The following is a 13,750-nucleotide window of genomic DNA, read 5'->3' as shown; positions in this document are numbered from 1 at the left end:
GTAGCAGGTCCAAACCAAGCCGAGGCGTGGCTGAAATGGGTCCAGAGGTTTGAGAAGTACCGTTCTGCGTTGGGTTTAGTACAGAGACCAGACAAAGAGCTGGTCAGTACTTTGTCATATGCCATGGGGGAGTGTGCAGACAACATTCTTATAACCCACGGAATCGATGAGAAGCAAACTACTTATGCTGAAGTCATGAAATCTATAGAAGGGTATTTCAAGGTCAGGAAAACTGTTATCGTTGAATGGGCAAAATGTAATAAGCACACCCAGAGAAAAGGGGAAAGTGTTGAATCATTTATTAATGACCTATACAAGATCGTTGAAGATTGCGAATATGGATACTTGTGTGCGGAATTGATTTGAGATAGAATCATAGTCGGGGTTATTGATGATGCACTGTCAGATCAACTACAGTCGAGGGAAGACTTGAGTTTACAAAAAGCCATTCAACTAAGCAGACAGTTGGAGATTAGAAAATATAACTGACCCATAGTTCGAGGGGACAGGGAGAATTTTGGCACCAAAAAGCCCGAAAGGCAGGAAAAGCATCCAGAGCTGGCAGCACTGAATTGTAGTAGGTGTGGCCAAGTGAGACATTGGTGGGAAAATTGCCCAGCCAGGGAGGCAGAATGTTTCCGATGTAGAAAAAAACATCTCCAGTCGATGTGTCACTGCAGGAAGCCAATGCTGCAGACCAGCAAAGGGCCAAATCATTTAAACAAGAGAATAAATGAGGTACAAGATGAGCAAGCGATTGAAACTCCTTTCTTAGCAGAAATACAAGGAGCAAATGAAAATTGCTGGATAGCAGATATCATGGCAGGAAAAAAATCAAACTAGCTTTAAGTTAGAAACAGAGCAGCAGTTTCCATTGTATTGGATAAGGAATCATGGCTAAAGAAGGGAAGCTTTAGAACAACAAACAAGAAACTATATGGGCCTGGAGGCACAGAGCTGAAAAAGTTATAGGGGAACTGAGAACAACTTTAAGATACAGGAATAAAGAGAGTCCCAAAATACTGCATATTATTGAGAATCAGAGTTATTCATTACTCAGCAGGAAAGCATGTGTTGACCTCCAACTGATATGTAGGGTAGAAGAGATTGTAGGGCTGAACTCCCAAAGCTATTTAGAGGATTGGGAAAATTGAAGACGGAATATCACATAATTCTGAGAAGAGGCAAAGCCTCTGTGTTTATTTACATTGAGAAAGGTCCCACGCCCATTACTGAAAAAGGTTTAAAAAGAAATAAAGAAATAGAAGCAATAGAGAACTAAGGAGTGATATCAGTAGTAACTAAACCAACTAGATGGTATGCTGGTTTGGTTCCAGTAAAGAAACCAAATGGATCCATAAGAATCCTTGTGGACCTCACTTAACTTAATAAAGCAATGGAGAGAGAAATCCACCCAATGGCATCAGTGGATGAAAGTTTAGCACAACTGGGAAAAAGCTCCATATTTACAAAATTAGATGCATTCTAATTCTGGATTCTGGCAGTTACCGTTAGACGAAGAGTCTAAATTGTTGACAACATTTATAACACCATTTGGGGGAGATTCTGTTTCAACAGGTTACCATTTGGTATACCATCAGCACCGGAGATCTTTCAAAGAACAATGTCAAGATCTGGGAAGGCTTAGAGGGAATAATCTGTCACATGGACGACGTCCTCATTCACGGAGCAAATCAAAAAGTATATGACACAAGGGTGAGAGGTGTATTACAAAGACTCGCAGAAGCAGGTCTCACGTTAAATGGGAAGTGTGTATTTTCGCAGACAACAGTGAAGTTCCTTGGTCAAATATTTGATGGGTCAGACTTCAAGGCAGATCCATAGAAGACGAAGGCAATTAAAGATTTCCCAGAACCAAAGAACATAATGGAACTAGAAAGATTCATGGGAATGGTGAATCAGGTAGGGAAATTCTTACCAAATTTATCTACTATAAACGAGCCCTTGTAACACCTAAGGAGCAGTATTACGTGGTATTAGAGAGAAAGCAAGAAAAAATCCTTTGAGAAAATCAAAGCAATGTTAACTTTGTCAGAGGTATTAGCACCTCCAGAGTTAACAACCAACAGGATTAGGTGCAGTCTTGTTTCAAGCCCAGCAGGATGGAAGACACATACCTGTGTATTTCGCTTCTCGGTCGTTAAGTGAAATCGAACAGAGATATGCAGTCATTGAGAAGGGAGCATTGGCAGCAATGTGGGCATGCAAAAAAATTTATGTATCAGGCCTTAAGTTCAAGATTAAAGTGATCACAAACCACTTGTGACGTTGCTAAATTCAAAAGAGCAAAGTTACCTCCAACAGTACAAAGATTTCAACTAAGACTAATGAGGTATAATACGACGACCAAATATGCTCCAGGGAAACAACAGATAACAGCAGATGCATTATCGAGAGCAACAATCGGAAGACCTGAAGTCCTACTTCTCAAAGAAGTCGAAGTCTTTGCTTTAATAATATCCAAGAATTTACCAGTAACAGCTCAGAAATTGAGTGAAATCAGAAATTTCCAGAACAGCGAATACGCGAAAGAATAAGCAAATATTGTCAAAATGCGTGGCCAGCATATATGCCACATAACCTGGTTTTAAGGAAATATCATGAGAAAAAAGGTAATTTGGGTATTGTGGATGATTTGCTAGTCTACCCCAAAAGAGCGTTAAGATATCTTGGAGAAATTACACCAAGGTCATTTAGAGATCATTAAATGTAGAGCAAGAGCCAGAAGCTCAGTATGGTGGCCTGGGATATCTAAAGAGATCAAGGAAATGGTGTTCAGATGCACCACATGTGCTAGCACCTGACAAGAGGTGAGAGAACCACTTATGTCATCTTGGTTTCTGTCCAGACCATGGAAGCATCTCGGAATAGATCTGTTTGAGCATAAAAGGAAGATGTTCCTTATTGTCGTTGACTATTAGTCGAGATGGGTTGAAGTTAAGCTATACATGGCCAGAGTTCAGAGGCTGCGATCAACTATTAAAATAGAAATTTTTGCTACACACAGTATTCCAGATATTATGATATCTGACAATGGGCTGCAATTTGCAAATAAAAGCTTCAAGGAGTTTACTGAAACGTATGGATTTGCTCATGTCACCAGTTCACCAAGGTACCCTCAGCCCAATGGAGAAGCAGAGAGAGGTGTACGAACTGTGAAGATGTTCCTGAAGAAAAACAAAAGTTTTCAACTGGCACTGTTAAGCTATTGATCTACAACACTTCAGAATGCTTTAGCCCCATGTGAATTATTAACGGGAAGAAGGATGAAGACACAACTTCCTATTCTCTCAAGTACACTAAAGCTACGAATTAGTGGAAAAGACTTGGCAAAAATGAGGGGCAGAGAGGACAGAGAGCAGTTAATTCAAGCAGAGAATTATGAGACGCTACAAAGTAAGAAATCTGTCGGACATCCAACCTGGAGAATCAGTTAGGTTAAAGACCAGAATAGATGATAAGTGATGAGAAATCACCATATCCAAGATCATACTTGCCCAGACTGACCAGGGGATGATAAGAAGGAACAGAAGATCATTGGTATCGGTTTCACAGAAGAAACAATTGGAAGAAATGCAAGAGAATCAGTCATCAGACAGAGCTGATGAACCGGTGATACGACCATCAGCAGACAACCAAGATAGAGAACTGGAGTCATCGAATAGTTCCAATCAAATACAAGAAAGTGAAGAGGAAGAACTAAGACTCTAAACCCCAAACATCTTCAAGTCAAAGGAGAATGCGTTGTGGCAGAGTCGTGAAAACGCCACAGCGTTACTTAACGCGATAAATGAAGTCAGAGACTTGGGGGGAGATGAGGTACAATGTGATGTAGGTTGTTGCTTACATTCTATTTACATAACTACCTCGCATCATTACAGGATGGGATATCACAGATTGTTCAGAGCCTTATGTGAGGAGTATTGTAGTGACAGCCATAGATGATAGACCTTGTAAATAAACTCGTTACCTTAACCCACAGACTACAATCTTTATATGGTACAAACAGTAAAGAGGATATTAAAGAGCCCAAAAGAGAAAGCAGAGTGGAAAAGGCAGGGCGAGTTCAAACGGTGAGCCACATAGTCCAGAATCATACTTGTGAACAGACTGGAAGTGTTCGGCAAAGTGATCACTTACTTTGTGCTATGTCTCTCTCTTTCATTCTCGGGACTGGCAGATCTAGGGCATGTTTCTAGTATTTCCTGTATTTATTTAATTACTGCAGTTTCATTTATTTTGTTTCTTTATCATTCTCCAATTTCCTTTTTTTGCCTTTTACACATGGTTTGTCTTCCCAGTACCTCTCTGAGATAATGCTTCCAGCAGTTTGCAGGTGATTCAACTCACGAGCAACTTGTCTGTTCTTTGTTTTTCAATCCTGCTACATTATGACAGTGACTACATCTCAAAAAGAACTTCATTGCCTGTAAGGCACTTTGGGATTTCTGAGGTCTTGAAAGGTGCTATCTTAAATGTAAGATTTTCTTTATTTCATTTCTTAATATACTTGTGTACCTTTCAGTTTTCAGTTCCAATAATATGCCTGAAACATTACACATCTTTTCTCCTTACTGATACTGTTGGACCTGCAGTATATTTCTAGCATTTTCAGATTTACAGTTTCTTTCTTTATGTTGCTATGCAAAATGAGTTTGAGGAGTTTCAACCCAGTGTCTAGTATGGCGCTCAGTGGCAACAGTCTGTACCATGCATTACAGCAACTCTCCAAGGCTCCTTCAACAACATCCTCCAAATCTACGACCGCTACCACCTGTCATGTTTATGACAGGTTGCAGATTATAGTTTGGATATCTGATTTATCTCATTGAAATGCAGATATCACACTTGTAGTAAATCACCAACTGGTTTGTTTACAGCACAAAAGCTATAACAGTTCTTACACGATTTCAGTACAATGCCTTCGCAGAGCAGTCTGTGTGTTTTCTGTAGAAGATCCAAGCTGTGTCTTTTAGTTTCACTTTTTACTCTTCAGCTCCATCCATAGGCTTAAGCAATCAAACACAGTGAACACAGATAAGTGGACAGACTAATACAAATCAAATCCAAATCAAACATTACACCACCTAGAAGGACAAGGGCAGCAGGCAAATGGGAACACCACCACCTGCAAGTTCCCCTCTAAGTCACACAACATCCTGACTTGCAAATATATTGCCGTTCCTTCACGGTCATTGAGTCCAAATACTGGAACTCACTCCCTAACAGCACTGTGGGTATACGTATACCACATGGGCTGCAACAGTTCAAGGCAGCAGCTCACCACCATCTTCTCAAGGGCAATTAGGGATGGGCAGTATACCCACCTTCCAGCAATGCCCACATCCCTTGAGTGAATTAAAAAAAAGAATGGCTCTGTAGCACAACATGTGGCAAAATTTGGCAGTAAACTGAGGGTTTCACTCACAATAAGACAGTTGACACAATTTACGTGCAACAGTTTCAGCAGACTCTGAGTTTATGAATAACAATTTATTAATTAAACCCATTTTCTCTGAACATAAAACAGAATGTGCAGCTGATTGTAGGCTGAGTTTATCTACTGCAAATGGCAATCACAGTGTTTGTTTTGCTATTTGAATAGGCTGTCGTAGAAATGAACGGGGAGAAAAGATGCTTTCAAACAATCAATGCATCCAACAGGCACTTATTCCCTGCAGAATATATGGCATAGAATAAAGACATATTAAAGGAAAGAAAATAATTGTATTTCATAGACTGTCCTACCAATTAATTTCATTGTTATTATAATATTGACCCAACATACTTTGATTTTTGTCGATTTTTAACAAAAAAAATCACTACTGTTATGGCCAGGTGAGGAGGGATCTCAGGTACCCCTCTTGCCCTCCCTCTTATTTGACCACAACAGGGTTTATTCCTTTTAAACAGTGGTTGTGCTCACCACCTCTGTGAATGTTTTACTATTCACCTTTACTGTGATTGTGAAAACCAATCGGACAGGTTTTCTTGAGTTTAAAGAAGAGGTAAGTTTATTATACTTAACACTCTGCTTATGAATGCCTCAATGGCCCACTAATGAGGATGATCTGGGTAATCTACTCAGTTAGCCAAAGCATTGTTCTGGCTGGGCTTCTTTTGTCTCCAGTTCAATCTCCTGGTATTGCAGATGCAAATTGCAGTGGCCAACTTGACAGCAAGTTTTTTTTAAAAAGTCAACTGTAGGATTTTTTCCATTAAAAGCCTAATGTAAGTTTCCAACTGATGAAATTAATATTTCTCATTTGGCATATGGGGTTTTCTTGACACTATCATTTTGCATGTTTCGGGTGAGACCCCATCTGCCCTCTCTGATGGATGTAAAAGATCCCAGGGAACTAATTTGAAGAAGAGCACTGGTGTTCTCCCCAGTGTCCTGGCCAATATTTATCCCTCATTCAACACCGCTTAACAGATTAACTGGTCATTTATTTCATTGTAGATTGTGGGACTTTGCTGTGTGCAAATTGGCTGCTGCATTTCCTACATTATAATAGTGACTATATTTTAAAAGTACTTCATTGGCCCTTAAGTGGATTGAGAGGTCCTGAGGTTGTGAAAGATGCTATATAAATGCAAGTCTTTCTTTCTATGTGGAAAAAAAACAGAAAATGCTGGAAATAATCAGCAGCTCTGGCAGTATTTGTGGAGAGAGAAACAGAGTTAACATTTCAGGTCATTGACCTTTCATCAGAATATATTCTGTTTTTATTTCAGATTTCCAGCAGTTGCAGTATTTTGCTGTTCTTTTTATGTTGTTTACCTCTGTTTTTGATTCAGTTCATCCAGAACATAGAGTGTCCCATTTCAATTTATTCTATGGCTGTAGTGCTAAAAGTGTGCATGTCATTAAAAAGGTATAAACATACCTAAAGCAGAAAAATATTCACTTAGCAGGATACCTTTTGCTGTAACATAAGCTAACAACAGGCTTATAAATAACATATAAATTCTTTAAGTTTCCAGTTTTTATTGGTTGGATTTTCAATGTTACTTTCCCCAAAGCTCTCTCTTATCAGTGCAATTCAGCACTGCTTAGAGTTCACCATCTGGATTTAATCATTTAAGGTTATTAATGGGCAGCGTTTTTGTATTTCCTTAATCCCCTGTATCAGAGATTCCAGACTGGTTTACAGTTGCACCATCATAGGTAAAGGGAATCTTATTTATTCCATCAGTGCATAAACTAGTCCACGGTAATGGATCCTTGTGGGAAACATTCCACTGGAAGTATTCCTGGAACCTCGAATCTTGGAGCAAGACTAAGTCAAAAACCTGAGCTACACTGGTACCAGATACACCCGAACTAATAGGCCTCATCAATGCTAACTTCTTTAGGATAGGCCCTGCTCCAATCTTGCAGCCGTTCCACAATTTTTCTGTCAGCAGTTGACTGAAACTGATATCTGTCGATACTGGCAATATTTTAAGCCTCTAAGTTGCTCAAAGTCATATCAAATATCTGAAGATGTTTGGTTTTCCATTATTGAGACTACAAATCACTGTAAAAATGACTCCAACTCCCCTTAATCCTGAGCAGACAGTACACTCAGTAATGGCCATATAGGATGGAATCAATGGAATACTTCTGGTCTATTCCAACAGATGATATCTCAGCTTCAATGTTAACCAGATAGGTTCTTTGGTGGCATTTCTGCACTGAAATATAACAATACCTTTTAATTGATTATTCACAATATACAGCCAATAAAGATGCTATTATTTCTGATAATCAAAGATATTAAGGGATATAGGGCAAAGACGGGTATGGGGAGTTAGATCCCAGGGCAACCATGGCGCAACAGCTAGAGGAGCTAAATGGCCTACACCTGTTCCTATGCTCCTAAGATCTGTTCCGTGGTGCTTGCATTCTGCAATACTGCAGATTTACAGTAAATTTAATTTTACAGATGCCAATTGATAGGAAAACTTGACCATTGCAAACGCCATTCAGCATTCAATCAGTGGTTTACATGGCATCCCAGACCATGGAAAAGCCAGTTAAAAATGTTTGCCTGAGAAATTTGTGAGGTACATTCTAAGGAACTGAAGTGCTAGATAACTCTTTGTCTATGCACTGCGCTTCAATTAAACACATCAATAGTAAGATAAATTTCAACTGGATTTAGATAAAACCAGTGTCTTGACATTTCATAGAGAACTTTCTCACGTGACGTTGTAACAAGTATACAGTGCTGTTAATTATCCTTAACTTCTTTCAATGTGTTCATTCCAATTAATCATTGCAACAACTGAATAAGCTCTACTGGTGCTGTTTCCAGTTTCAGCTATAAGAGTGGGGGTTCTACAAAAGTAGGCTCCATCAACATCATTGAGAAGTTTCGACACCAAAGACTTACTGCACAGAACATCCCACTGAAGAACTTGCATTTATGTAGTGCCTTTCACATCCCAAAGCACCTTACAGTCACTGTTGTAATGTGGGAAACAAGTCAGCCAATTTGCGCACAGCAAGCTCCTACAAATAGCAATGCAATAATGACCAGATATTTGTTTTGTGAGATGTTGATTGAGGGATAAATATTGGCCAGGACACCAGGGAGAACTCCCCTGCTCTTCTTCAAAATAGTGCCATGGGATCTGAGAGGGCAAACAAGGGCTCGGTTTAAAGCCTCATCCAAAAGATTGAGCCTCTAACAGTGCAGCATCCCCTAAAACTGCACTGGAGTGTCAGCCTTGATTTTTTTGCACTCTAGCCCTGGAGTGCAACTTGAACCAACAACCTTCTGACTCAGAGGCAAGAGTGCCAAAAAATACTGCCCATTAACAACCTTAAATGAAAACTGAGCTAGGCTGACACCTGCAATTGGACCAATACAACAAATAAGTAAACGAGAGAAAAGAAGATGTAATTCTGATATATCAACACTTCGAGAAAACACTATTGTCCAGTGACTTCCGAGGTAGCCTGAGTGAGTTAATAATGGCACTAGTTGACCTAAGCAGCATTGATCCTGGATTCCGGGAATCAAACACACTTCATGAACACATTTAGGACACACAGCGCTGCCAGTCCACATGTGTAGTTATCAACATCATACTGCAGTAATGCTGTATCACCAAATTCACATTAGTTTAACAAAGCAATCTTTTAAATAGAAGGATGGGGATGATCTATGTCCCCCATTTTCGAGTGGATAGATGGTGGTTGTAGTTTGAAAATCGCAGTGCACTATCTAGAATCCCGTGCCCTTCGACGTCCAGCTGCCGCAATTTTGGAGTTGACTGGGACACAATCAACCAGGCAGGACCCTAGCTACAAATGCAAAGTGGCATCCTTTGCCATCTATGGGACCCTGCCACCATCATCCTGCCTCCGCCGAAATTTAGTCCAGGGTGGGAAGGTCCGTGAACTGCCTTCCCACCCTGTCGTCAATTGAGGCCTGTAACTGCGTAATTAACCCCAATTAAGGGCCGCAATTATCCATGCGGTGGGTGGTCCTGTCGCCGCACGGGAAGCACTCCACAGAAAATCATGCCGGCTGCTTCCTGGCTCCGGGGAGGGGGCGGTGGGGGGGGGTTCCTCATTTTCAAAGGCACTTAGTGCCTAAATGAGGGACCCGGCATTGGGAAGATGGGGGCTTGCTGATGGCCACCCCCACTGCCTTGCTGCCGCCCCGCCCCACGACCCCCACTGCCCCAACCTACCTGAGGCCTGGCTCCTGCGACGCTCCTCGGTCTCCAGGATGGTCAGCTCCAGCAGCAGCCACCCCCTCCGCGGTGGTGCTGCAGCTGCCGGCCTCGGATTGACCAGCAGCTCTCCAAGGGCGTGAGCTCCTGCGACGGGTTCCTAGATCCTATGGAAGGCCCGCCGCTGGCCCCTTAAGTGCTTGATTGGCACTAGATTCGGTGGGCCTTACGAAAGAGAGATGACATGGGGATCTCGATGTTGGTGTCTCCCAACATCGAGACCCCCGCTGCCAGGAGAAAACACCCCCTTCCCCTGCATTTAATGAAGTACTGTTGCAATACAGATATTAATTCGACCGCAAATGTTTTGCGGGTCTCTGCTAGTTACAGTATGACAATCTATTCCACTTAATTGCACTGTGTACTTGGACACAACGTTCATCCCATTGTATAGTTCTTGCAACTACCTGAATCTACGAAAAATGCACTGATTCTGGTACTAATAAATGGATCCTTTCGGAATATGTTTTTTTTTGCAGTCAGTATTCTCAGACTGAGTAAAGACACGTACAGCAAAATCTGGTTCATGTGCTTGCCTGATAATTCTAATTAAAGGGGTCATTTTGTGGGAGGAAAAAATCAATTGCTGTATTGCTCATTATAATCATCATGGTGAATAAATGAAGACACAAACTCAAATTTATGTGATTTATGAAACATTTATTGCATGGTGCTCCTTCAGCAATATGCAATCTTGTGCTGTTTGGATATGATTGTTAATGAACAGAATTCAGAAGAAAATTACAACCTCCTGAGCAGATGATGAAGTGGCCATAATACAACGCAGAAATCAGGCCGTACCAAAGTACACTTTGGGCAAGTGCAAGCTGATCTTGCTGCTCAAGCCTGTTCAACACATGGATGTGCAAGATTTTTGCTTTCTTTCCAAAATTCACGGCTGTAAATTACAAGACGCACGAGTGCATGGGTCCCAGAATTGCATGCCCAATTCAAGACTTAACTTAAAACCAGCCTCCGAGACAGTCTGGGCCCATGGGCTCCTTGAAGCCACCCTACAGATTGGGAAATCTCAATTGCAATATTAGCCTGATACTATAATAATATAACAATATTCCTCTTATAATATTCCTAGGTGCTCTAACGGAGCAGTAAATCAATTCATTTTCAATAGGTTGATGCCTTCATTAAAGTAGCTGATAGAAAAATGAATCAAGCATTCATCTGCTAATATTGGCAAAGGTAATTTCTAAGTTTAGGGGCAGAAATTTGTTTGCATGGCGCAGCTTCTAGCAATGCAATCTTAAGTTGATTCCTTAGGGGCAGGCAACACCGTGGGCCATCACCTGCACAACCAGTGAGGCTTTCTTCATTGAAAAAAGCTATGCGGGCCACACAGTAGAGATCCACCACACTCTTTGCCCAGTGAAGTGAGTTAAGACTGCACAGTACCACTAGAAGCGGCACTACACAAATGAATTCCTCCCCCTAGAATTTAACCAATCTATGAAAATTCCTCCTTGTTCAAAATAATTGACAAGCAATTTAAACTGACTTTTTTTGTTTACCTTTACTATTGTAGACGTTTAAGTACATTTTAAATGGTGCACTGCGTTGGCAGATTGATAATTGTTCCCATTAAATGGCCAAAGTCTCCAGAGCAAATGTAATTAAACTTTCACAAGCAGTGCAAATCAGCAAACAAAGCCCAAAATCACATGACTTGGTATTACTAAATACAACAAGTGCAGGGTTGGCTACTCGAATATTTGTTGTTTCGGCACAAACTGATCCTGGGCACACAGTTCACACACACAGCTAATAATAAAACCTTTAAAAAAAAACCTCAACCTCTAAGCAATTCCACGAACTGATGAATCAAACTAGGCAGATTCTACTGTTCGTGATTAATTTTTGTTTTAAATAACCTCACTTTTTCTTACACGGAGACAAAAACTGCAATGTTCTTGCTAGCAATGCTGCTCATTTGTACCAAGTATGTGGGACAGGAGACAAAAGAATGCAGATACAACTTCAAGCCAGCATATTTGGATTTCATGAATTAAAATAAAGGACTTGATTTTGATAATTGGATGAAAACAAAACCATGCAGCTGTGTGATATACTCGGGCTGCCTATTCTGGTTAGACATAACCATGGAGGTTTGGTCACGTGACAATCATGTGGCATTTGATCACATGATATTTGTCCACTGTTTGCAAATGTTATTGCATTTACCTCTGAGTATCTCTACCAACAAATGCTGCATAAAGTATTTAAATATTCTTGTTTTGCAGACTGCGAAGATTTCAATGAAATGAATTACAACCTAATTTATAAATCAAAACAAGAACACAAAAGACTAGAAAGATTTAAGGATAATTAATGTTTAATTAAAAACTACTCATTTGATGTTTTTATACTATTGATCACAATGAGACACCAAGTAAATTCCACTGATTCTATAAAATAATCACTATAAATAACTTCTAACCAATGTTTCTCATGCAATTTTATCCTTTTTTTTCCAAAACACAGAAAGTTGTCAAAATAATAAATAAAACCAAAAACAAACATGATTCAATTCACTAACTCCCACACCCCACGCAGAAACCCAGTTTCAGGTAGGTGAGGCTCACTCCCTTAACATCATACAACAGCACACGGCACAGGCCGACTTGAACTGATCCTCTCTCATCAGCTGGCTGAGTTCACCCAGGACCTCCTGCAGGTGGCTCATCACCCTCCTTCTCTCCTTCAGTTACTGGCCACAGTTTTCAGGTCACACTTAGTGGACGCACCATCCACTTCCCTTCACTTTGCTCTTAACGATTCAAACGTTCATCGCAAATCTTGCAGGCTGCTTTGTGGACTAGACAAGTTCTGATGGAATGTTATTGACCCGAAACGTTAACTCTGTTCCTCTCTCCACAGACGCTGCCAGACCTGCTGAGTGTTTCCAGTATTTTCTATTTTTATTACCGTTGAAATTCTCAGAACTGAAAGTGGGCGGGGAATTTCTTCATGGCTGGTCTCACGCCACCAGCCACATTTTGGGCGACATTACGGTGTTGGGGTCATGGGGCTGAACCAGTTACGAAGTAATTCCTGGCCACTTCTTGAAATGGGGCGCAGGAAATGGCTGAGAGAGAAGACAGATGAACTCCTCAAGGACACAGGCAAAGTTGAAAAGGTAACTCTTTTTATCTACAGTAGAAATGGATCTCGGGACGCAACAAATCTTTTCTATTAATGTAGACAGCTAACATACAAAAATACTCAAAAAAACCTGCATTCTGAAGAATAAACTGATCTTAAAAATTGTCCATGATGAATAGTTTAAGTGGCATCTTTTATAGGCGGAGACATATTGCAATATGCACACCTCACCTTGTTTTCTCTAATCAAGTTTGACAAGAAAACCTCACCTCTCTCCTTGTAGCCTCCCCTAAATGTTTATAGGATACCCAACAGGATTGTTTTTGTTCAAGGATCAGCTATTCTAGTTTATGGGAGACCCTTTTTTCAACCTTACCTTGGTTTGTGGGCATTTTTCCATTATGAAGCTTTTTTAGTCGTTTTTGGTGAGATTTGCCATTGTAGTGGATCTGGGCCTGAGCAGCTGAGTTGAGTTGAATGTTACACACCCCACAAAGAGTGAAAGTCTGGAGTTTCCTTTCCCGCTTCTGTGCGCTGTCTGTAGCAACAGATTGCAATTCTGTGGCGTCATCATTCACCAAGGAAGCATCTGCGTCTCCACTTTCAGGAAGTAGAGGAGGACTTAATGGCCGTTTCATACCTTTAAGAAGAAAGGTGTTTTTTGAGTACTGAATTTTTTTTCAGCTTTCAAACTGAGCATCTCTTTCCTTTTACATTGAATCTACAAAACTGATTTTATCAATATTCATGTTGGGAATCAGAAAAACAGATCAAAAAACTTAATACGTTCGGTCTGTCCAATTTATGGCGTGCCATTTCATCTCCCAGAGTGAGCAACAAGCCCACAAGTCTCTCTCAACAACTGCAACTCATTCACACA

At 40.6% G+C, this 13,750-nt stretch overlaps 1 protein-coding gene across 1 annotated transcript in view; it reads right to left on the bottom strand.

Annotated features, from left to right (window-relative positions):
* Window positions 1–13,508, bottom strand: part of znf385c (zinc finger protein 385C) — a 273,245-nt gene extending 259,737 nt beyond the window's left edge. Inside the window, exon 1 of the mRNA XM_068013000.1 lies at window positions 13,247–13,508. Coding sequence (XP_067869101.1) covers window positions 13,247–13,508 — 262 coding nt within the window. The remainder of the gene's footprint in view (window positions 1–13,246) is intronic.
* Between the last annotated feature and the right edge of the window lie 242 nt (window positions 13,509–13,750).

This window comes from Heterodontus francisci, chromosome 33 (assembly GCF_036365525.1).
Source record: "Heterodontus francisci isolate sHetFra1 chromosome 33, sHetFra1.hap1, whole genome shotgun sequence".
Lineage (NCBI taxonomy): Eukaryota > Metazoa > Chordata > Chondrichthyes > Heterodontiformes > Heterodontidae > Heterodontus > Heterodontus francisci.
Note: the sequence above shows the minus strand (reverse complement) of the source record. Positions and strands in the feature narration are given on the sequence as shown.